Here is a 25,192-nt window from a genome sequence, read left to right as displayed (position 1 = left end):
GTGCTGCTTCCTTACCCAAAGACAAACATTACTGTTATTTCTCTCAAAACCATGGCAGAGATCACTTGTTTTCTATAAAATGCAATTTTAACCTTATTGTTAGGTAGCAATTAGATAACATACTCAAAATTTGAGTTTGGTGTCCGGTTTCTTTGTTGTTGGAGAGGCAAGTCTTTACCTTCCTTTTCTCTGAGCAGTGCCATGTCTGCCTGGGGGCATTTTAAGAGAGTCTGTAGAAGCCAGTCCATTGTACAAAAACACAAAGCAAAATAAGACCCACCTGGCCAGAAGTAGTGAGTGCAAGAGAAAGTGTGATTCTCCAACTTAAAAGTGAGGACAACGTCTAAGGAGAAGGGCTGAATTCCAGTGCCAGTTCCCTGGAATTTTTCTATATATAACAAGTAACAGTCATTGAATAACATATCAAAACATTTCTAAGATGTTTATAGGTGAGTTTCCTTACCTCTTTGCTAGATCATGTTTTTCCTTACTTGACTTTTTTGTGTGACTGTTTCTACAGGAAGATTGAAGCTGAAGTAGCAGTTGAACTTAGTGTGGCTAAACGAGCAGTTTAAGAACTACTCACATTATTAAACACAAGTAGAGTTTATAGCTGATTTTACGAAAAAGAAGAGCTCTATCGAAAAATTTTATTGCTTCAAAAAAATTTCTTCGTGTTAACAGTAGATGGTCTTTTGACCTTAGACTAGCTGTGAGATTTTCTGAATGTACAAACTCAACTTTTTAAAAAGAGCACCCTCAATTTAATCTTTTATTGCCATATTTAAAAACCTATAGATGGAGTTTGCAAATGCCTTCCAAGTGATACAGACCTTGACGAAGGAGTATAACCCAGTCAAAGCATATCTGCTTTCTTGATTTAAACAGAAGTCTCATAACAGAACTGCTGTGCTGAGCAAGATTCATCTAGCTCAATAACCTGTCTCCCATGGTGGCCAAGAGCAGACATCTAGGGAAAGAATATAAAAAAAGCTTAAAGACTGTCCTTTTCCTTGGTCTATCTAGATGGTAATCATCAGTTTAAGGTTTTGTAAGTTTATCATAATAAAGGATGGAACTGATTGCATGTATAGTAGTTGTCTTGCAGTAATGATTTTGATCAATCCTGAGACAAATCCATGCAACAGAGTGGCTTGACAGCTGTCATTTGTGACAAATATGTTCTGGCTTTTAAATTGGTTAGGCTGTTGTTTAGCTCTTTCATGACTGAGTTTCTGTTTTCTTTGTTTAATAACCACTTGTTCCAAGTATATCCAAGTAGGTGCTTGTGATTCTTCAGTAAAACAGCAGAACTCTAGTCAGCCAGAGTGTGTAGTTTGATGGGTTTTGCAAACGTTGGCACTGTAAGTTCACACAGCTGTACAACTTGTGAATATCCTCCTGTGGCCTCCCACACTCACAGATACTTATCTTAGACCTCTTTGAGAGGTAGGGGCCACCACTGAAGGAAGGTGGGCATGTCACTGAGTGGAATTTACGAAATCAAGCCTCTGAGCAGACATACATAGATTTTTATTTTCTCCCAACACCTGCAATCTTGAAGTGCAAGATGCTATTCATAAACCCTATTGCTTCAAACCAAAAGGATTCCTGTAGCTCAGCAAGATCCACTACTTTTGCTTGTTTTTTTTTTTGTTGTTGTTTTTAAGTGAAAAAACAAAGGCTGTTCAAAACTAATATTTGAAAGGAAGTAAGGGATGTAACAAGGAAACTGATTAAATATTTGATTTTCAAAGGCAGCTGTGTAGAATATAGAAGACGATTTAATAAATGAAGAAAAATTTCAAACTTCACAATGTAAAGTATTTCTTTTTCCCTGAGTGTTGTTTATATCATTTAAATGTAAATTATAAGCATATAAATCCTTATGCTACTATTCATCTGAACGCTAACACATGTTAGTATTTAAAAAGTGTTTTAAGTCTGACTGAAGTCAATAGCGTGAGTCGAAGTGTTTTGCTGTGTTGAGAACCAAGTGTTGAGTTATCACGAAGGAAAAATAGTAATTTTGTTTCTTGTTAAAATACGGTTATATTGCCACATCAGGCACCTTCTTATTCTCACCAATGCAATGTTTTCTGTACACCTTGGGATTCCTAGGTGGCAATTGTAAAGACATGGTAATGTGAGGTGAAGAAAAAGAGTAGGGCTGCAGTGATTTTTATGTAGAAATAAGATTATTTCCTCTTGGGTAGAGGGTAGACATGAGGGAATTAAATAACTTCAGTAAAATACATAGCACAAAACGGAAGTATCTTAGGAATTATTTTGGAAATACAATGTTCAACAGACAACAATAGGAATAGTTACTCTGGATAAGTGTGGTATCCAGAGCAGGTATTTTGGTTGCAAAATTCAAAGTAACATGTTACTGTAAAAGCAGACACTAACATGACTAAGTGAGGAAGCTGAAGCTATGGTGCTGTTAAAACTCATTGTTTTCTTTAGAAAAGTACCCAAAGTTAATACTTTGTCTCTTTTTTAACAGATGTTATCACAGGGAACTGTTCTCCTGAGAATTGGCATTATTATTCTGTCCCTGACTTCTTTTGGATTACTTATGGAGAACAGGCAAGATATAAAATATTTTTTTTTCTTCTCTTATTATGTATTATTTATTATTACATTGAAAATCTCCAGTGTGTCAAAAATTCTATTGACAATGAAGTAGAGATGCACTTTGCCATTCACATTGCTAGCTATTGACTAGCGTATGGTATGCAGATAGACAACCCCTCCACCAGGAGTGTTCCTGTAGCAATTAGTGGCTGTATCTATATTGTTCTGTAGAGAGATGGGTTTCTCCTGTCCGCCCTTGGGTGCCCATGTTTGGTTGCAGGACACTGGCCAGACAGCATGGCCTGCAGACTCTGTCCCAAGACTGGGACTGCATGTGTAGTCTACCAGTCCTGAGCAGCATCCCATGGTGTCTGATAGTGCCCTCAGTAGGTAAGAGTAGACTCAGACACACATGAATAATAGTGTGGCCTTAAAAGATCTGATAGCCCCCCCAAAGCTCTCTGAAGACTGTATGGACAGTATGGATTCATATCAAACTGGATATTGAGGAGTATGCCAACCCAGTAAGAGGAGGTTACTCAGGATGGGCACCGTGAGCCTACAGAAGAGTGACTAGAAGATCCAGTTTCTTACAGAGAAAGTATTTGCCTTGCCAGAAGAGAAACACGGGATAGAATCTTCCTTTAAGACTGAGGTGGTGGTCCTCCGCTTTGCACATATTATCCATTAAGTTTTCGGAAATAAATACCTTTCACTTGTATGTACGGAATGGTTTGTTTCAGGATAGGGGATGTCTATCATTTATAATCCTATCAGGCAATAATGTGAATGAGTAAAATTTTACAGAACTAGACCAATGAAAAAATTGTAAACTAGTCATATAGCAATTTTCATATCTATTGTCATTTTTGAGATTAAAAGACAACAGTTAGACATAGATGTTTGTGTGAGTTCCTATACGTTTTGTGAGTATGTGTATGTCTACTCTCACCCCCAGCAAATTTAGTGTTACAACTCCAAATAAGGCTCGTACTAAAAAACGTAGCTGTAAGGTGACTAGGTGTAAGTGCATGTCATCACTGACTATTTCTAAATTCTCACACATCACTGAAGTTAAAAAAAAAGAAAAGACATTAATCTGAATTACTCCTTGCTTCTAGGCGCAAAGCAGGAATTTTGGAAATCATTCGCTGCTCAATCTTCTTAGGTATATACAAATTTGGCTACTTAAGGAGTGAATTTTCTTTCTTGGACTATTCATATGAGGTAAGATATTTATTTTGAAGCATCTATGCTGAAGACACTAGAATTGTTTTCTTTCAGAAAAAAAAAAAAAAAACCAAAAACCCAGTAATTCTATCAGTGGAATAACATTAGATATATATATTATTCTCCTTTATTTTTTATTACAGTAGTGACTAGAATATTGATTTTCTTTTTTGTACCTCTTTGTTTCTCACTTTTTATAATTTACTCTTTAAAAATTGCTGATTTTGGTTACGTGGATGCTAATCTACATTTTAGAAAGTCAAGAAAGTAATTTTTTATCCTTCATTGCAAAAATAATTTATCAGTGGTGATATGCTTTGAAAGGAGTTCTAGTAAGGTGTTCCTGAATTTGAATTGACTAACTCACCTTTCACTGAGACAAACCTGAAAATGCTTGGAGGCTGGGAGAGTCTTAAACATTGAATATTTTTTCTGTGCTCATACTATGCTTCAGGGATACACTCTCAGCACCTGACAGAGATGGGCCACTGGACTGAACAGACCGTTAGACTGATCAAGTATCGCTGCTTTTGTGTTCTTAGGACATCTTATGCTGTTTGTGACTTTTGCTTTATAACCACCACTTTTATTTTTTTCAGTACAGTTGGTATTTCATATTAAAATGATTCATTTAATGTGATCTGATTTGAAGTATACTGAATCATTAATGTGATTCTGATCTAAATAACATTTGTAAGCTTTGTAGCACTGGTTACCAGCAAAGTTGGTTACACACAGGGGTATAAAAACTTTGCTAGACTGTAGAACAGTTATCAAAAAGTTATCTTTTGTCTTAAAAATAGAAAAAAAAAATAAAGGTCAAGGCTTACAACTGTTAGTGGTGGGATTCAAAATGATTCTGTTGGCTTTAGGACAGTTGCACAATTTGTAGCAACTGATGACTTTCCTAACTGGATATTTCTGGTAATGCTGCTGAGATCAGGCAACAGCAGAATGGAAAATACCTTACACTACTGTGGGTCATACCTTTATGTCTTTTTCCCTTTACAGGACAAAATTATTAGACATAATTCTAGTCAAGAACTGTTTTAAATGTTTTTCATTACTGTCAAAGCCTTGGTTTGTAAACCAAAGAGTTTTTTAATTCCTTTGATAAGAATCTATTAGAACCATAGCAAAATGTATTAAGGATTTTATTTGGTTAAGTATCATTTGGAAAATGTTTTTAGCTCTTACTGAGCAGCCTGTTACAACAGATGGGCTTGAAGCAAAGAATATTAATATTTAGTAATTAATTCCATAGCCTTGAGCTGTAGCTCTCTGACATGAGATACTCAGGTATTCTAACTGCACTTATGAGAGAATTATATGTAAAAGTGTACTATCTGAATTTTTTAAAAAAGTTTCATATATTTGCCTTTCTGAGGTGTGTGTGTATATATGTGTGAATGTGTAAATAAAACTGAGTAGGGGGTAAAATATTCAAGTTGTCATTCTCATTGTTTGGAGGTAACTGTACCTTTTCCTGCTTTATCATTAAGACAAAAAATTAAATTATTCTTTTCTTTACATATATCTGTTATTAAAATATTATCTTCTTTGCTATTTCTGGCTCTTCCCTTTCTTATTATACTCTCCTTCCTCTATTAAGTGTTTTAGTCCCTTATTTTACACTAGCTAGGTAGTCCTTGTTACCAAGAAACAGGAACAGCTTGCTCACACTGTTTTCTTTGAAATTCTAAAAGAGTAAGTATGCTCCAAATTGTTTGCTATCAATCACAACAAAATAGGTAATGTTTCTGAATAGCACCAAAATGTCAGCAGTGAAGACTTGTATTTTATCAGAAATCGGCAAGTTTGTGATGATGACCTTCAGGGGTTCCCCATCTTGATACAAAAGATTTACCATCATTGGTTTTGCTCTCAATGCATTATACAGTTTCTGGATAGACAGTAGGACTTCTGTCAAGACTGGTAGTATTGTAACCATGGAATTTATGATAACAATTCCTGTGAAAAGGGAAACTGATGGAGATCATCAACTCTCGCTGAAAGGTCTTCAGATGTTCACATTTTCTCATCGTTATTAACTTTTGGACCACCAGTGACCACAAAGTTAAAAAAAAAAAAAAAAAAAAAAAAAAGAAAAAAGAAAAAGTTTTTTTCCAGAATTAGATTTAAAATTAGACCTAAAAACTGACTCTGATTAACATTCAAAAGAGTTATCTATCCTTCCTTGTTGAGTATAGTAATGTAGGTAACTTTGAACATCTTGTGAGGTCCATATCTCTCGTATGCAAAAATATTTTTTGTTTCTGCTATATTTTTCATAGCAATTTCTATCTGCTTGCTTTTCAACTCCCTGTGCTCCTTCACTCTATTTCTCTTTTAAACCCACTTACAATTTTTGAGAGGTATAAATGAAACCATTTATTTAATCTTTTTTTCCCCACATGTGTGTTCTCAGTTTTTTGTATTCACCCAGATTTACTGTATCCATTTTGATCTACATCTTAATGTTATATTTTTCATACTCATAATCTATAATATACTTAAATATTGTACTCCTTACATAAAAAAGTGTTGCCATATTATGAAACAAATAATTCTGTAGTAATCCGATAGTCATGACCAGCAAGAAAGAAAGTACCACATCCCGTAAAACAAGTTCTGTTGACTCTGTTCTTGGTCTGTAAATTATGCCTTTTAGTGCACTTATTTAAAGATGAAGAAAAAAAAAACAAACTGTAAGGGGCATGATGACACTATTCAGTGTGTCTAGAACTTAACAAATAATTCTCTCCCAGCGTTCTTAATTTAATGGTATACTTTTGAGCAGGTAACTGCAAGACTGATTTTGCCATAGATCATTTGTCACGTTGATTCATTGGTGAAAAGTTATGAGACTCATGTTTGTACATATGGTCTTTCTTGTGACTGTATCTCCTGTGTTCATATGTCTCATGAGTGTTTTAGAACTAGCAGATAAGATTGCATAAATATATCTTCTAACAGAATTATTTGCAGGGCATTCTGACTGGTACAATTAGGTGACCTAAGTTCTGAACCTTTATAAGTAAATTGGCCCAGCATGGACTTTGCTAAAGGTGCAGTTTTGTAATCGGCTTAAACTGATCTAAGAGTAGAGTTCCAGGACATGCAATGAATCAAATTAATTCAGTGCTGCCAGCAATTTTTCCTGTTCCTGGTCTTGCATTCCTGCTGCTTTCTGCTATTTTAGTGAGTTAAAGTGGCTCATAGAAAGGTCTGACAGTTGTCAGAGCTACTTCATGTAAAGAAGACCTAGGTGAAAGCTAAGAGGAAAAGAGAAGAAAGAAGAGGAAGCTAGAGAGTAATGATGAAGAAGAGGAGAGCAGGTGGGAATGAAGAAAGAGGGCATTAGCCCTCCCCACTTTACCATTAAATCAGATCAGGTGTGTATGAAAAAAGCAGCAATTCCACCAGGAGCAGCGATCCTGCCCTCTCCTTCCAGCCTGTTGCACGAACTGCACAGCTAATTTGGCTTAGCTGGCTAGGTCTAACAAACTTCAACCAAAAAGGTAAGTTTTCCTTTGGATCAGTGAGCTGATGCAACTTGCTGTGAAGCTAGAAAGGTTCTTAGTGCTAAGGTATAGAGAGGAGAAGTAAAACTCAGCTAAAGGTGGGTAAGGAAGAAGAACCACTGATTTTGGTAGAGGTACAATCTTAAATTAATACAAGTGTGAGCAGTGACCACATTCTTTTAAGAACAATATTGTATCTATCAGTAGTCTGAAATTATGTTTTAAGAAATGTGGTTATCAGTCTTTTATATGTAAATTATATTCTTTTTCTAATCATTTAATGATATTGTTCTGCCTGCTATTGCATATGAGGTCCTCTTAGAAGTTCAGTTCCTGAGGGATCTTCCCCAGTATTTCTTCCTTCTCCAAAGAAGACAATAACTTGAAGGTATCAGAGTGAGAAAAGTTGTCTTTATTTTTATAGGAAGTGGAACAATACGTTTTCCTCAGAGTGTATGTTGTATTCTTGGTGCTGTGTGTATTTGATATTGATGGTTTAGTTCAAAGAAGCAGTCTCTGGGTTTTTTTGGGGGGGTGTGGGGGAAGAGAGGCGGGATGAAGTGATGTTTGAGGCATTTTTTTAGGTCCTGTGAGAATTCTTTTTCAGGGTCATGTTATGTGACCTGTGGCATGGCTCTGGTGATGTTTTCCTTACAGGTGAGCTCTGTCCAGGACCACTGACCCTAAGGAACTGGGCTGACATCCCCATCTTCACCTTGTAGCTTTGGGAGATTGCTTTGTAGCAATGTAGTGATGGAGTGTAGTCACTGAACATGTTGATGATAATGGCAGAGATATTGTATTTTACTGGATGTAGACAGTAAGTTGAGGAGATGATAGGTCTCTCTGCATTTTTTGAGGAGGTGAGCTGCCACATCCTATACTAGAGTTTTCCACAAGTGGATTACTTCATGCCTATGTAATGTGATGATTGTATATATTACTAAAGCCAAATCATTATCTGTCAGACTGGTCTTGGAGTCTCCTAACCACCTGGAGGTAGTAGAAAACATTGCTTGTGCATTCAGTTATGTGACAATTCATGAGGCACGATATGTGAAAATAAATCTGTGATGATATTGCACCTCTTCAAAGCGTTTCCATTCAACTGCTTGGGTTTGGCATCGGCCGGCATGTTCCATAAGCTGATTTTGGTCAAGTGCTTACTGTTATTTGACAGTAGTTCTAATTTGTACTACTGAAATGAAAGCCATTGATCTGTTCTTGGAAATCCTGTCTGAAATATTTTCACCAACTCTCTTAGTGCTACCTAGCTGTGGAAGCAGGTAGGAAGGATGAAGACCTAGGACAACTTTCAGAGGAGGAAAAAAAAAGAGAGAGAGAGAGGGAAGGCACATATGTGATATTTTAAATGATGTACTTTTTCATGGGCATGCATTGCACTAGAAACATAACCAACTTTGGGAAGTATAAAGAATCTTGTGCTGCAGAATATAGCTAAGCCCTTCTGTAATGAAGGCAGAAATGAACTTCATTGTGGTCAAATTGTTTATTTACTCCTCCAGACTCTGTAGATGCAGCTGGTACAAACATATTTGGAGACAGTATTCTGTACTAAATAGACTGCTTCCCTGGTCTTCAATGCAATTCTTGTATTTCTTACTAGTGGGTCAGCTAATTTGTCTGGATAAAATATATAATATCTCTTTTATAAAGAACAGATCTGCATTGCACTCTGTATTCCACAGCAGTCCCTCTTCAAGTGATATATTGCCTCACTACTTATTTCTTCTTTCATCATACAAAGACTTGCTGTTACCTCACTTGTTTCATAGTGTAATTTACCAGCATCCAAATACTGACTTATGCCTTAAAACAAACATTTACTCATAAGGACTTATTTCCACATCAGTGGTAGTTTTCTGCTCTGCAGCATTTTTTCTTTGGTCGCTCATTATGATCATCTGTGCCACATTTCAAAGAGCAGCGTATCCCATATTTGGTTTCCATTAAGGTGAAAGCTCCGTGCCCTGTACTGTGATTTACAACCTCAGCATTTATGCAAACTCTGTGCCCTAACTGGATTGGCTGGTGTATTTGAAATGTATTTTAGAAATGAGGCTGGGGATGGAAGGAAAGTACCGTCTCATGATAAAAAGCCTTGTCAACACACATGGAATTAAACAAACACAAGTTGTAATCTTTATTTTCTATGTTAGCTTCATTCAGAAAAGCCTGCTGTACCATGCACTGCATCCCATGGACTAGACTTTTAATATTCCTGACAACTGCCCTAAGGGGAATAATGTCCCTTAGAAAAAGTCACAGTAAAATCTGGCAGTAGATTAAGTTAGTTTCCACTTAGGTGTGACAGCAGAGTCATTACTGATTTTTAGACTTAGCCAGTTTGAGAGTCGGCTTCACCACCGTCAACTAAAGACTATGATGTATAGTTCCAGATGCTCTGGCCAATTGACCGTAAAATTGCTCCGCATTTCTGGCAGAGCAGCCAAGCTGGAGCTTTTAAAATCTCCACTCCCTGAGCTCAAAACCCTCCCCCCCTCTGCTTAAAAGCTGCTCATTATTCTTCTTCTGCCCGCTGATCTTAGCAAAAGAAAAACTTCTGGAATCAATTAGAAGTGTCTGCACTTGATGAGATTTGCACGTGAGTTCGGAATTGCGAGGCTTTGATAGTGTCAGCCAACAGCTGCAGTTTCAGGTGGTAAAACCAGGGAAGGAATTTTCCAGGGTTTATTTACAATCATAAAATAAAACAAAAATCAAGACAAGTTGGAAACCATCTAATGTGTCATTAAAATGAAGTCTGAATGGGATTATATATTTGTTTTGTCTGAAAAAAGTAAACCAGTGGTTTATTATCAGGATCTTTTCAATTACCTTGCAATTATGAAGCTGTATAGAGTGGTCGTAATAAAATGCAAGCTACGGGCTGCTTGCTGTAGTTTTAGCTATAAAAGAGGCATCTGCTATTACTTTTGTCACTTTAATTGCTTGACAAGACAAGGAGGTAGTCACACTTAATATAAATCAGGAGCATGTTGTCAAAGATGAAGCAGAAATGGTACTCTGAAGATACAAAATATATATTCACATATACTACCTAAAAATTTTGCATTTCATGTTTATCAGTGCCTGATAAATAGGTCAATAGAAAGATACCACTCACACTGATAGTTGTGAAGTTTATTTTCTTACTCTTTTTAGCCCACAGTGGTTAACAATTGTAGTATATCTGTATGTGACGTTACTATTTTAAAGAGCCATGGCAAATGAAATAATTAACGTTCAGTTATATATTTGTGAAAGAGTCTTCATAAAAATGAAATTGTGCTATTTCATACACATCCTTTGTAATTTGCAATTCTGTTTGGTTCATAACTCAAAGCATCATTTTTCTGAAAGTTACCAGTGTTACAAGCCCTATATTATCAAACTGAAATTTCTCTTTTACCTGATAATAACACATGGGTAATAATAGGAATCTTGTTTAAACTGATAAATGGTTTCACCATTACTAATTCCTAGTGGAGAGTATTAACTGACAATTTTGTTAATGCACATATTTCCTTCATATCTGGATTTAGACATCAGGAATTAAGTAGAGTAAATCAAGAGAAGATGAATCTTCTTCTTTCCAAAGAAAAATTATTCTACGGTATCATTTTAAAATTTTTCTTATGACAGATGGAAGTAAAGTATCAGCTTAAAAAAGGAATAAATTCTTTAATATTCATTTCAGAATATTCAAAGCAGAAGGAAGTATTGTCCAGAAAATTATCTTGTACAGAAAGCCATTTTGTCAAAAAAATCCCACCACCACCAACAGAAAAATCACTCATAGCATAAAACATTACCATTATTTCTTTGAATAAAATCATAAGAATTTGTCTTTGGGAGCAATGGTGCTACCAGATTATGATTAAGAATCTACTGGTATATTGAAGAGACTTTTTTTTTTCTTTTAATATATAGGCATAAAATATGCATCTCTCTCATTTCAGTGGTCCTTGAGGCATCCCTGCACCAAGGCAGGGCCCGTGGTGGGGCAAACGGGAGCGCGAGGCGGGCGCGCGGGCCGGCCCCCGGTTGTTTGGGTCGTGGCGGCGAGCGGCAGAGGCGCTTGGCAGGCTCGTTTGCTGGCAGGTGTGAGTTCTCCTATCCTTAAACAGAGGAGAGCTGTTCCGGAATTCCCAAGCCCAGGAAGACAGATAGCTTAGTTTTGAATTTTGTCCTCTGTATGACACACACAGGGATTGAATTAGCTTTTTTAGGAGATGACAGCTTTAATTAAGCTAACTATTCCTGATGTGGAATAAATCTGGGTTTGGCAGATGCAGGGTGACCACAAAGAACTAGCCTAGTATTTAAAGCATTTTGGATATTTCTGTTTCACAAGTTTTAAATGGAGAAAACCCAAATGCAAGTGAGGCATTGGGTTACCAATTCACACGAGTTGCAAGGGAGATGAATGTACAAGATTCTTTTTCCCCTGTGTGTCGCATCCCACTTTCGTAGTTAGGAGCAGAACATCGCAGCTGTGGAAACGTAGCATTTCTGGAATAAAATGGCTTTGGGAAACCCATGGAACAAGGCTGTGACATAAGCCATGGGAGAGCCCAATCAATACCTATATTTGAGAAAGCAAAGATTTTTCCTTTCAGACAATCTTTTCAGAAGTTTGTTATAAACAACAAAGAAAGAGAAACACAGTACAAGTCAAATGACTGTCTGCTAACAGCACCTGAAATAACCACAGAGTCTAAAAGCTATTTCATGACATCTGGGCAGCTGCATGCTAAATTCTAACCAGTCAGTGGCTCTTGTCTAAAGTGGGCAATAGATCAATAGGATAAAATAAAGCAGTTATCTGTGCTATGATTTATTTTTTACTACTGCCTAGCTATATCATTCCTTTATATGAGTTCTGTTCTCTATGATGTTTAGAGTCAGGAAATATAGATAAAGCAACAATGCTATATTTATCTTTATATTTGGGTATTACTCAAGGCAAAGAGAATGTTTCCTTTTCCTGCCAATGACAAATAAAAATTGCCTGGTGAAAGAAGATTAGCAAATGCTGTGTTTGACAACTGATTCCCGAATAAAGAACACACAAAACACTTTATATGTTTAAAAGTTGGAAATAGGTGTTATGGGTGGGTGGGGGAAGTACGTATAAAGCTGTAGTTATCACTTGAGACTTAGGCAAAATAATGCAGTAACCCCCTATGGAGTCTGGGAGTGATCACATCTGTCCTCATGGAATTAGTTTGGTTTATCTTCATGTGGAGCCCATGAAATGCCCAGAATAGATGGTTTATTTTGCTGATTAAAAACTAATACACGGTTGAAAATGCCTGGTTTTGGTTCAAACATTCTAGATATTATGAAGAAAAGGATGCTGTATTTTGTCTTTAGCTATTACTTTTTTCATTGCACAGATGTGCATGACTACAAATCTGTGGTACATATTGATTTCTCTTCTCACTGGCTTCAGATATGTTGGCTACAAAGAATAGTCAGATATTAGGTAAAAATAAAAAGTGATAGTTAAATGGGATGTTAAGAAAATGAAATCTGACAATTAACTGCATTATTTTATATCGACAGATCCCTATTTCCTTTTTCTCCTTTATCTGTAAACAATCTAGTTGAATTATAAAATTGCAGGGCAGCTACGTATCTTTGTGTATATATAAAAGTGTCTACCACATTTTGATGTGCTATGTAAGTAATAGTCATCATCATCATAGTTAAATTCCTGGTCACTTCTTATTCAGAAATTTCAGATGAAGCCTACTAAATGATTGCCATACTTAAAACTGATCTTTCTTTCTTTTCCTTGTATATATGTTTTAGTTCTTTATGGGCTAGAGCTGAGTATGTACTAGCGTGGAGGATGTGTTCAGGAGCCTAATTCTATCACTGTATTGGGCCATCTTCACTCTTCCTGAAAGCATTGGCCTAAACTGAGTCCTTTCCAAACGTGCCATCAAACCATTCCTGGAGTTACTTAACTTTTGGTGTTATCTGTGCTAATTATAGCCTCAGTAAAATGCAAACCCAAGCAAACTGCTCCCACAGACCGTAAGAGTTTTTTAGACCTATCATGTTTAAAAAGCAGGAATTCAGCTGTCACAGCCTTTCATATCAGACAGAAAAATGTGTTACCGAGATATCAAGGATTGAGATACCACCTTCATAAGTTTCAAATATTCGAGGTCAGCTGGCTAGACTTTGTCATGACCTCTAAGTAGAAGCCTTCCAAAATTCCTAATACTTCTAAAATGTAAAGTTTGGCTGATGAAAATGGGATGTACTTTTACATTAAAAAAAAAAAAAAAAAAAAAAAAAAAAAAAAAAAACACCAAAAATGTTTGAGACTTGGGTCTAGTTTTTTTAAGTTTCCTTCCTCCCTCTCCTCCCTTTTCTTTCTGTTTTTTCTTTCTATGTGTAAAAATAAAAAGGTAATAGAAGATGGAAATGGAGACAAATAGATAAGACTGACACAGTCAGGAATTTATTAAAAACTTGAAAAATAAAAAGTGAAAAAAATGCTCATAGGGAATTTCTTCTTTCCAAAAGAAACAACAAATTTAAACAGTTTTAGCAGACAAAGAGCTTTCCTGTAATTGTGAATTTGTATTCTAGGCCAAGATATCTGATTGAATCTGTTGTGTTCCAGACAGGCATGTTCATACCATTTTGTGGCCCTCTGTCAGTAACCACACAGAGTTGAATGTGTTTTGGCCTATCAATGTGCCGAACATTTGAACTGGTTAAAAAAGACTCAAAACTCTGCTGGAATGCTCAAACATGCATTGCTCAATGTGTTCTGCCTCATTGACTTAAGTAATAAATAGAACTATAGGAAAAACTTATTTTCTGGTTCATTAACCAAATAAAAATAAAATAAAACCTAGAAAATAATTGGAGATCCACTAAAACTGGATACTTTTTAATTGCTTCTGCAAAATAGGAGACAAACAGAAAGAAATGGAGACAGGACGGGAGTAATTAGAGCATTTCATTTGGCTTAAGGCAATAGCTTGTGTTTTTTTGCAAATTTATTAAAAAAAAAAAAAAAGGCATAGCAAAATTCCAAAAAAGTATTACTTGTGATAAAAAATATAGATAAAGAATCATGTCTATACATGATTCTTCAACCTTCTTCATTTAAAGTAGAATGAAAACTCTTCAACTTACTCAAGTTCATTAATAATATTTTGATCTAAAAGTACACATTTCAAGAAATAAATCGTCTGAGAAAATTGTCTCATCTCTACTTCCAGTAGCAGAGAAATATTAGTGAGCATTTCCTCTTAGTGTTGCCACTTGGCTATATGATGACCTGGCTTTGCATTAACAAAGGGAAGCAGAATATTACAGCTGGTTATGTTTAAAGTACTTTTACTTTGCTTTTGTTTTTTTGTTGGTGGTGGTTGGTTGGTTTTAAGGTCAAGATTTAGCACAATCCTTGGCATTTGGTAGGTTATTAGGATCCGAGATTCTGATCATTTTTACTTAGTGAGTGATTACCAGAGAGTGCAGAATGTTTCTGCCCAGTAGAAAGGGCAGCCTGAAATGAGCAGGTAGGTATAGAGAGGTGGAAGACCTTTTGCATTTCAGTTTCTTGGAAATCAATTTGAAAGAAGATAGCCAAGATTCCTTTTCTCTTGTTTCCAGCATTTAGGCAGGAGGTTTTAATCTGTCTGATGCTGAATGACTTATCTAGGTAAAAGCATCATTTTTTTTTTTTTTTTTTTTTTTTTTTTTGCCCTCAGAACTGAACTTCAATTTCTAGGTTCTCTTGAAAAGTTGTTTCCTCCTTAAAATAGTGCTTCTGTCAAGAACTGTTATTTACCTGGTCTGGCTAAAGTTACTGAGTGTCATAATATGCCAGAGAGCAACAGATGTCCAGCTGAGTCTTTTGACTCCCTGTAAAAATAGTGGCCCCGTCCGTTTCTAAAATCGTACTATTATCAGTCTGTTAATTATGGGCTTAATCTTATCACTCCACCTATTTCTCTTGTTACACTTTGCTCAAAGGTAGCTTCCTTGAAATGAATAAATAATTCTAGACTGAGGAATTGTTAATAGAGACTCTACTGAAGATCTTCTAAAAGGCCTTCTGCAGCTTGAATGAGGGCTGAGTTCAGACAAAAAAAAATACCTAGAAAAAAAATTAGACTGTTTCACATATATATGTTGTGCATACCAACCAAGGAATTCTGTTAAATAACAAGAATAAATGCATAAAATACATTAAACAATACTATGGTATGTTTTTATGTAATTTTATTTTCCAAAATAATGTTAATTTATACAGTGTTACTCTGATTAAGAACAGTGATAGACCAAATTATTTTTTAGGTAAATTGGTGCCATCTTAACTTGAGGTTTTCATGTGTCTTATTGAGCTGTTTATCACCTTCGAAGTATTTACTAATTTCTGCCAAGCTCTTACAAAAAATCTCTGTCCACTAGATGAATCAAATCTGCCCCTTCCAGTGATGTAACACTGAGAGCTCAACTACTGCCTAATGTAGAGTTAAGAAAGAGGGAAAACAGGATCTTTTAGTGGATCCAGGTTTATTTTTTTGGCTTTGTAAACTGTGGTTTTCAGAACCTATTAGCATCAAATAAAAATCGAAAGCATCAGATTGCAAAACTAACAAAAATAATAGCTGTGAAAGCAGCATGCAACCAAAACTGGTCCATTTTCTTGGCTAGCCTACATAAAATCTCCCCATCCAGCTACTTTATCCCCTCTACTGTCTTATTTAGATTCTTGCGTAGCTGAAATTACATGGTCTTCATGATTTTATTTTGCTGTGTAATGTGCAGTAATCTAACCATTAATCTCTATACAAGAGCATATTGCAGCCAGAAGATCTGCATATATTAACTATGCATATTTAGGTGTTTTTACCAGTCACTTCTGACAACCTATAATATATCTGGCAGTGGAGATTCTGATTTTCAGAATCATTCATTTGTGAACAAATGTTTACTTGTTGGCTTAGGCAGAGTTTTTCGAGTGCAAATAGTCTTTAGAAAGTTGTACGAACCATATTTTTAGTTTAGTTATTAAAAATTGAGGTTATACTTAATACCTTGTAAAACAAATAAAGGTAAATTTTCTTCTGAATGTCCAACTGTTTAAAGGAAAACTTAGCTAAGACAGGCCATGCTTTTGCCTTCAGGCCAAGATGCAGTCCTCTTTGGGGGAGAACTGAAAATTTGTGACCATGAAGTCAAAAATACCATAATTCATACTGGAAAGAGTATACTTTTCACACTGTAGCCAGGTTAAAACCGAGGGATCTTTCCCACACCATTCAGGGCTCAATGATGGTCAAAAGAGTGTTTGTAATGCTCTGAGAGAGAGTTAGGGTAGGCAGGGATGGATGGTAGGGAGGATCTGTATGTTCTCTCAAACTCCCCTTTTATCACTTGTTTTGGAAAGGAGCTAAACAATAAACTGCTTCTGTGCTCCCACCCTCGCAATGCTATAAAGCTCAAGCTCTACAGGAAGAGTGGGCGATGAGGGAAGAGCCTTGGATTTAGAGAGCATTGTCTGCATATCTTCTAGTACATCCTTCCAGCCCAGCTGCCCTGATTGCTACAGTATTTAGTTGTGTCCTTGCAGACAGATTCTCTTTGTAGTTTGGGGACAAGGTCAAGGAACCACGGTTGGATTTACTATAGGCACATGCTAATCTTGTTTCCCCAGTGCTAATGAGTACCTGAATCAGTGATACAAGCCTACGTGTGACCTTGGTTGTTGTTTTGTCCCAGCTCACTGCAGAGGCATTGCTATTGTTCATATTCGTTAGCAGAAGTTTGCTCCCTTGAAATTTGTTTGAAGTAGTCAAACTGGAGGTTCAGCTAGTGTTGTACTGATGCCAAGTAAGATTGCTGTATGACTTATCTCCACCGTCATTTCCCTCTTACAGTTAATGCAGTCCATCTTACTGAAACCAAAAAGCTATTGCCAGTACACCTCTTAAATTTTTCTCAAGCTGCCAGCTGTGCCATTTGACTTTGATCCTTTTTTTCATGGTAATTGTCATGTTGAAATGTAAAACTAAAATATATTCTGGGCCCAAATGCCACCTTTTCTTACTTGAGGAGGATATTCATCTTCACAAGATTTCTGCAGATTCTATATGCTGTTAATAGTCTTCTCTATGTGCTATTGCTGCCATCAAGTGTAATTATATAATTATGCATGTGTTCAGGTACAATAACTTTAAAGGAATGCCAGCTCTCTGGAGCTCATTCTCATCCAGCATTTTCATATTGCTTAACTTAAAAATAAAGCTTAGTATTACATGAAACACCTCGCAGTTTTACTTTAATGGGAGCTAAAAATTGAAAAATTCTGGTTGAATATGCACTTTGAAGTATGATGCTGAATAAAAGAATAAATTGCCTTCTTATTAAACTTGGTAGTTTATTTACGTCCTTTTCTGTTTTGCTGTGTTTCTACTAGTGAGATAATTGATGGCTTTAGCATTTTTTAAAATACAAATAAATCCATCCATTAATGCAAACAATTAAATTCACCTAACTAGTTAGTATTAATGCCTCTTAAGGAAAAACAGCTTTTAAATATACTGCTCACCAATCAGATTAAAAAAAAAAAAACCTTTCCAAATATGAAAATTAATTTTATTCATGATTAAAAATATTTATAAATATATTTTCTTAACTGCTTACTTAGTGCTCTAGGGATCTGATTCTTAATGTTTGGGTGTTTTTAATTTATACTGTATTAAGGTGGTTCTGAAGCACCTTGTTGTATATTCTCTCTACAGTGGCAAATCAATACTTTAAAGCAATAATGAGAGACTAGATGTAAATAGCAAAACATTTTGTCACTACAATCACTTCTTGCAACATTCTGCTTAAGAGTAAATATTTGCTTTATTAATTTTGAAGTCTAATCTAGAAATTCTAATTGTCCTGCAAGGTACAGTAAAGACCCAGAACAAAATGAGAGTCCCTGCTCCAAGGGGCCTACAGTATATAAGATAAAAGGCAGCAGATGGAAGTGGACAAATGGGTAAGTTGCAAAGAAACTGTGTGAATTGTCAAGACAGGTGGTGGTCTCAAGTCACCGCTACCATTGCCAACTTCTTGTAGGTTGACTTATTCATTGTACAAAAAAAAAAAAAAAAAAAAAAAAAAAAAGTTACATAGTTATAAAAGACCTTTAAGATAGGTTATCAGCATGGGTTATTACAATCAGCTCCTACAAAGTATAGGGGCCATTGAAGGAGAAATCACAAAGCGTTTCTATGAAAATGTAGCATGTGGATGATGGGAGCGAATGTTCTGGGCCAAAGTTAGCTTCTAAATACTGGAATAGAGAAATAACTGCAGCAGGGAGAGCCTGGAAAGGTCTAAAAAGGTTGAAAATTAGCTTAACTTTGAAAAGGAGCCAAAGGAAATGTACATAGAGAGGAATGATATTGCCTAAGGGAGGATTTAAGACCCTTCCCCCCGCCCCCAGCAGTGTTCTGGGTGGACATCAGTGAATGGCTTGGCAGAGAGTGCTGGTATGGATGTGAGAAGATGAGGGCCTAGACGAGAATTTTAGACGTGTGAGTGAATAAGACTGATTATCTCGAGGAAGTTGTTCAGAAAGAATCTGCGTGTGTGGAGGTGGGCATCTCGAGAGAGATGTGAATCAAAAGTGGTGGACAAATGATACCTGGAATTACAGGGAAAGGAGGTGGCAAGATTTAGTTGGCAGAAGAGAAGATAGAGATCTTGAGCTTTATTTAACATAAACTGACAACTAAACACAATAATATCTGGTAGATGACGATTTAATGTGGAGCAAAGAGGAGAATCTGCATAGAGATGGTACGATTTGTGTTGAGATATGTTATTCAGAGGAATATAAAAGCAGAAACAGGATAGAGCCTGCACAAAACCATGGTATATCTATGGAGCTAATTTATGTAGAAAGCTATTTAAAATACATAATGGCACAAAATAAACTTTATTTATGCAAGATCTATATAATAGGTCTTTTGTGTTAAAGAAGTGTATTAACAAACAAATATTTTCTTTAAATCAAAATCAAATATGCAGCAGATAAGAACAGATTTATCCTTGTTGGGTTCAGTGTAATGAGACTTACTTGTTCAATTATTTCTTGTGGAGCACATGAAAATGACGTTTCCTGGCAAGTGGGATCAAAAGCAATCCATAATCATGCCCCAATAGATTGCATTAATACTACAAACAGACCTTACTATTGTGAGAAAGTGACTGAGAGGGGTTTGTTTGTTTGTTTTTGTTTGGGCTTTTTTGGTGACACAGTGATTCTTCAGTCACCACAATGTCTTCTGTAAAAGCAGGAAAAATTTTAGGTAGCTCTGTGAATGCTCTATATGATATTTGTGACAAGCCAATAGCCCAAAGTAGGTGTCAGGGCGCTTAAAAAAAAAAAAAAAAAAAAAAAAAAAAAAAAAAAAAAAAAAACTTTCTTTGGTGTTAGCTATCCTGGCTAGTATGTACAAGAATGTATAAATACTTGCCTTTAATCTGTGAAAAACTTTATTCTCTATCTCTCTTTGTATAAAACAATACCCCCTAAAATAAAGCTTAGTGTGTGTACAAACATTTCTGAAAAGAACAACCACATTGAGAATCTGAAACGAAGACTATAGGAACCATAAGGAAAGGTTTCAGGAGAGACTTTAAAGTAACTGAATTGCTAATGAGATACAAGAACATTACAGTACTTTCTGGTTGGAAGAGGTGTGGAAAGAGAAGTAAAGGAATTGTGTGGAAGGACATAGTAGAAGGAACAGAAGGAGAAGAGAAAGCAACCTGGTTTATCAGGTAAATGGGAAAATGTCTATGAAAAAAAGCAAAATATTGCTAAATGGTATTGTTCTGACTTGTTTTTAGAAATGAAATGTTAGTACCTATTCACAGGATTGTTCTACAGTAGTTCCTGTAATAGGTGAAAACAGTGGTAAAATTAAAGTGAAATCTAAACCAACACAAAAACCACTTCAGCAGCTTCTTAAACAGAAGTTTGGTGCAATTTTGTAAAAGAGGGTTCTGAAGTGGGATTGTCTAAGCTGAGGAGGTTTTCTAAAGGAAAGAGAACAAAGACATATAGGCAAACATCTAAGATGAGAGAATGGTATACATGCCCTTCTAAAAGTGTTTTTGTTTTTAGTAACTATTACACAGTGCACAATTTGGAAATATTCCTAAAAGATATACTGTGACAGAGAGGATGGTTTTAAAGTTTCAGTATTAAGAAATGCAGAATTAGTACTATTTTTTGCATTCATTTAATATACACATACATTTTCGGAAGCAGAGTAGATAATAAATGGACTTGAATATAAATAAATCATTACAGAAGCCATCTGAAATGATTAGCTTCTTGAAAAGCAAAGCAGCAAAACCAGACATGATTACATTTATTATGAAGTTTTTCCTGTGATATTACTATTTGAAAGTAGCCATAGTACTTACTTTGTGCATTAGTAAAAAACATAACTTGGAAATATGTGCATTTGACAGTGATCTATCTAAGGAAAAGAAGAATATTGTTTAACTGCTAGCGAGAAGTGTGAATATTGTGATTGGCTATTGCACCAAAACTTGCAGACAGGTAATATGTGGAAAGCAAATGAATTGCTACTGTGTAAGCTTAAAACTGTAGATGCAAAAGCTAAAATAATATTTACCTATACATGGTATAATGAATCTTTATTGGCAACTGGTGTTCATAGACTATTTGAAAGGTGGTATTGGCCAGACACAAGTTATTTGGCAGAGATCTTGCCTAGTATATATTTGCAGAGCCTGTCTGCATAAGGATGCTGGCAGGTTTACCCTGATTTCTATTCCAGGTGACAAATTTCTATCCAAGCATATGAGTGATCAAATATTTTCCACTGGAATCTGGGCACTGTAAAATTTCTGAAGCTGAATAGAAAAATTGCAGAATTTGCTTAAACTATAATAGCCCCTGCATACCAGCGTGACAGCAAAATATTTCCACTTGGACAACATCAGGGCGAACTGCAGAGAACTGAACTAAACATTTTTCTGGAAGACTGATGGTATTTTGTTGCCACTTGTCAATGGCATCTTCCTTTAACCTAGAAGTTGTGATCACCTTCCATTCTTTCCGTTAATTCCTCAGTGAAAATTAAGCAGCAGCAATGAAAAGTACTGGTGCTCTAACTTTTTCTACCAAGGCAAAAACTCAGTCCAAACCAGATGAAAGCTATAGCATAACCACATTAGCTTATTTTTTTCCTATGCAAAGCCAATTAAGAAATAGAACAGTTTCCATTAGTTTATTTGTCTTTCCTGGAGCAATTACAATTGCTAAACTTTCCTAAACTATACAAATGTGGAGTCTCCCCTTGTGACAGGTTGTTTAAATTTATAACTAAAGCTAGCATTTCCATCTCCAATAAAAGCCAAACAGACATTTAATTATGGTGCGTGACATTTCTGACTAAAATAGAGCCAACGGAGCCTGTCAGACAGCCCTCATTGTTCGTGAATTTTGAACAAATTGGGGATCTGTGAATTTATAGCCAGGTTTTTCTCTACTATTGTTTAAAATAGCACACATGGAAAACACACCATGGGTGTGTTGTAATTCAGCTTTAATGATGTAACACTTGGTTTCAGTCAATTGTTGGAGGATTGCAGTAACACTGGTTTAGTGCTTCAGACATTGCATGTTCCTTAGCAATTATAGTCCAGCTTTCAATAATGGCAGTTGGCGGGATATCCACAAGTGAAGTCATAGCAATTTTGAAAAAGAGCTAATAAAAATACACCTGCCTTGTAGTGGAAAACGAGCCTTTAATATCTTTGCTTTGAAGTTGAGTGAAGCCCACAGCATTAACTAACAGATACCAGTATTATGATGCAGTAATCCACTCCCCCAGGGGAAGGCAGGGGATTGAAGTATGAAAGGCTGCTATTTTCTAGTCACATATTTTTTAGTCACCATAACATCATGAGGGAAGAATGGAAATAACGAGGTGATAATAAAAACTGGAAGGGGTGTTAGCTATAAAGTTAGGAATATGCAAAGCCATCACCAACCGTAATTCAGTGATGCTACAGTTTAAGTGAAATATAACGTCAGCTGTTAGTTTTAATACAATTCCTTATTTAAATACATCCAAATCTGCTTTTGTTAGAACAATATAAGGAATGTTAGAACAGCATTTAGGAAAAAGAATAAGAAATATATTTTCACACAGCTTCTCAGCTTTCTATTCGGTTTCTATTCTGGATCAGCTTAGCTTCTGACAACATTTCTCACAGCCACTGAATATTTGCAGCCATTAACAATCCTCAGTTGGTTTTCTTCACTGAAGGATCTCGGGTGGAGTCCTTTTGTGCTTTTGCTAAATTCTCTTTTATATTCCCTCCTAATATATTTCATTTTGACTTCTTTTTCATTTTAGGAAGCATGTGTGGTTATGTCCTTGCAGCATATACAGTCAGGCTGCGTGCCTTTTTAGGGCAGCCAGTAATGCAGTAGTTAAGTGTAGGGCTGCGTGGAGGAAGTGTGACAAAATACACTCTCCATAAAAATGGTGGGAAATTTCCAACTTTATTTTAAATACTACTAAAATGAGATAAGAAATTTAGGGGCCCATTCCTGCCTATGGCTAAATTAGTGACTGTTTATGCTGGTGATAGAATCTTCCTTTGTCTTAGTTCAACCGAGTAAAAAGTGCATCCAAAAATGCCCACGTTATAGCATGTTTATTAGCTATGATTCCTGTGTTTGTAAAGAGCTCCTAGAATTATGCTGTGAAGGGGCTTAAGCACTTGCAAATTATAATGTAATAGGAAGCACAGTTGCCTGCGTTCTTTTTTTTGTGCTCCGCACAAAGCTTTGTGGGTCTGTTATGGCACACATGCCCCGTCATAGGGGCAGCTGTGTTAGTCTTACTCTAGTGAGCACTCCTGGAGAAACTTGAAGTCGGGAATGTAAGCTTTAAGCCGGGACTCCAGCTTAGATTCACAGTTGTTCAGTGTGACATGTTATGCAGGTTTTTTGCAATCAATGCTGTTGCAATTAAGATCCAAATTGTGGAAAAATCAGGCTGATGTGTATACAAGCGGCCCCTTTTCTATCATATTCGGAAGGTAACAGAAAATACACTGAAGAAAAATGACTGGTATGTTCTAAGCACAACAAGATTAATCTGTAAATCAACAAAGCTACTTCCATGTTAATCACTAGATATAATTTATGGGAGAAAAAAATTCTAAAACATTTTGATCAGGAATTTGTTGGAAACTAAAGGGCAGTCCAGAAATCCCTGGTCTAGGCAGTTATACCCACGGCCTCAGCTACCTTAGAGCCTGTTTTTTCTGAAAACAGCCAAAACTGAATCACACACCTTTCGTCCTTGCAGGAGTGGATGCTGCTTCTCTCAGCCTCATGCTCACCCCCACCACCCACCATCCTAGGGTCCTCCAAGGGAAGAGGTGAAAGACAAAGGGCGCTTTACCCCATGCAGGCCTGATCAAACACCCTTCCCTGCTAACACAGGAAGGAACATTCATCAAAGGGATATCGCTTGAGTATGATCCTACAAAGACATGCACACGTGCTTAACTTTGCATTAATGGCACTATTTAGGTGCATGAAGTTAAGCATGTGTTTTAAATCTTTGCTGGATTGTAGTCTACATTTTCCTTTCCACTAACCTGAGCCTTTATGCAAGGCAGTTACCTTACTGGTCTGAAATGCAGAGAATTCTTGCTGTCTATGGAGAAGATTTTTATATGTCTGAATTCATTCACTGATCTTCCTCAGTCTTCCTGTATTTTTAATTTTAATATGTCTATGTTTTCTATTTTTGTTTAGGGTTAATAGTACATTCTTATGAATGACAACTTGCATAACTTGCTGCTTTTTCAGAGGAAGTATTTATATTATTACTTTTCAAATAAAAAGACAAATAATTCTTTTATTAAAAAAAACTATTAACAGTGATAAAGACTTTTAAATTTTATATTAGTTCTTACTCATAAGTAAGTTCTTGACTTTCTATTATCTTCCTTGGTTATTTAATGGTCATGTTATCTATTTTACCGATTTCTGTAGTATCATTTTGGGACTGAAAGTGAACTTGGTATTCCGGTTGGAAGAGTTACTATTCAGCATTCAATTTAGTAAAAAGGGTATATATAAATCTTGAATGAAAACAAAGTCATAAGGCTCTGGAAAGAGGAACAAGAATGGAACAAACAAGTTATTAAGCTAGTATCATGTTCAATTTTATAGCTAAATTTAAGTAGTACACCATGAATTCAGTGCTAGTCACAAAGATTTTGTTGTGCTGTGTAAATCAGATATATGAGGAAGCTGATCTGTTGCACTTCTTACAGAGTGCTGTCACTACATATTTTACTGCTAAAGTTCTGTTCTTTGTAGGATTCAAGTGTGTAATTTGCATCATTACGCTGAAAGTAAATTGCTAGTGAGCCTTGACACCTGCCAGCACTGGTATTCATTTCAGGCTGTAAAGCGCTACTTTGAAATAAATATTGGGGAACTCTTTAAATGTTGTCAGCTGCATCATCCATATTAGCACAAAGTAAGATAACTAATATTTCTGGTTTCTGTTTGCTACTCAAAAATGAACCACACTGTCTTTGTGAACAACTTCCTAAACTTCTTTTTTTTTTCTATAGCTAAATCTCCTGCTTTTCATCCTGAATTTCACACACAGTATTCTCCCCAAACGTTCCCATCTCAGAAATATGTACACTTTCCGAGTTTTTTTTTTTTTTTTTTTTTTTTAACTTAAGTTCAACATCCAGATAAAGGATTAACTGGG

At 36.0% G+C, this 25,192-nt stretch overlaps 1 protein-coding gene across 1 annotated transcript in view; it reads left to right on the top strand.

Annotated features, from left to right (window-relative positions):
- AGMO (alkylglycerol monooxygenase) overlaps positions 1 to 25,192 on the top strand; it is a 192,637-nt gene that overhangs the window by 109,559 nt on the left and 57,886 nt on the right. The window contains exons 11-12 of the mRNA XM_062567788.1: positions 2,510 to 2,592; positions 3,702 to 3,807. Coding sequence (XP_062423772.1) covers positions 2,510 to 2,592; positions 3,702 to 3,807 — 189 coding nt within the window. The remainder of the gene's footprint in view (positions 1 to 2,509; positions 2,593 to 3,701; positions 3,808 to 25,192) is intronic.

Source organism: Rhea pennata, chromosome 2 (assembly GCF_028389875.1).
Source record: "Rhea pennata isolate bPtePen1 chromosome 2, bPtePen1.pri, whole genome shotgun sequence".
Taxonomy (NCBI): domain Eukaryota; kingdom Metazoa; phylum Chordata; class Aves; order Rheiformes; family Rheidae; genus Rhea; species Rhea pennata.
The sequence above is the reverse complement of the archived record's forward strand: the minus strand, read 5'-3'. Positions and strand labels throughout refer to the sequence as shown.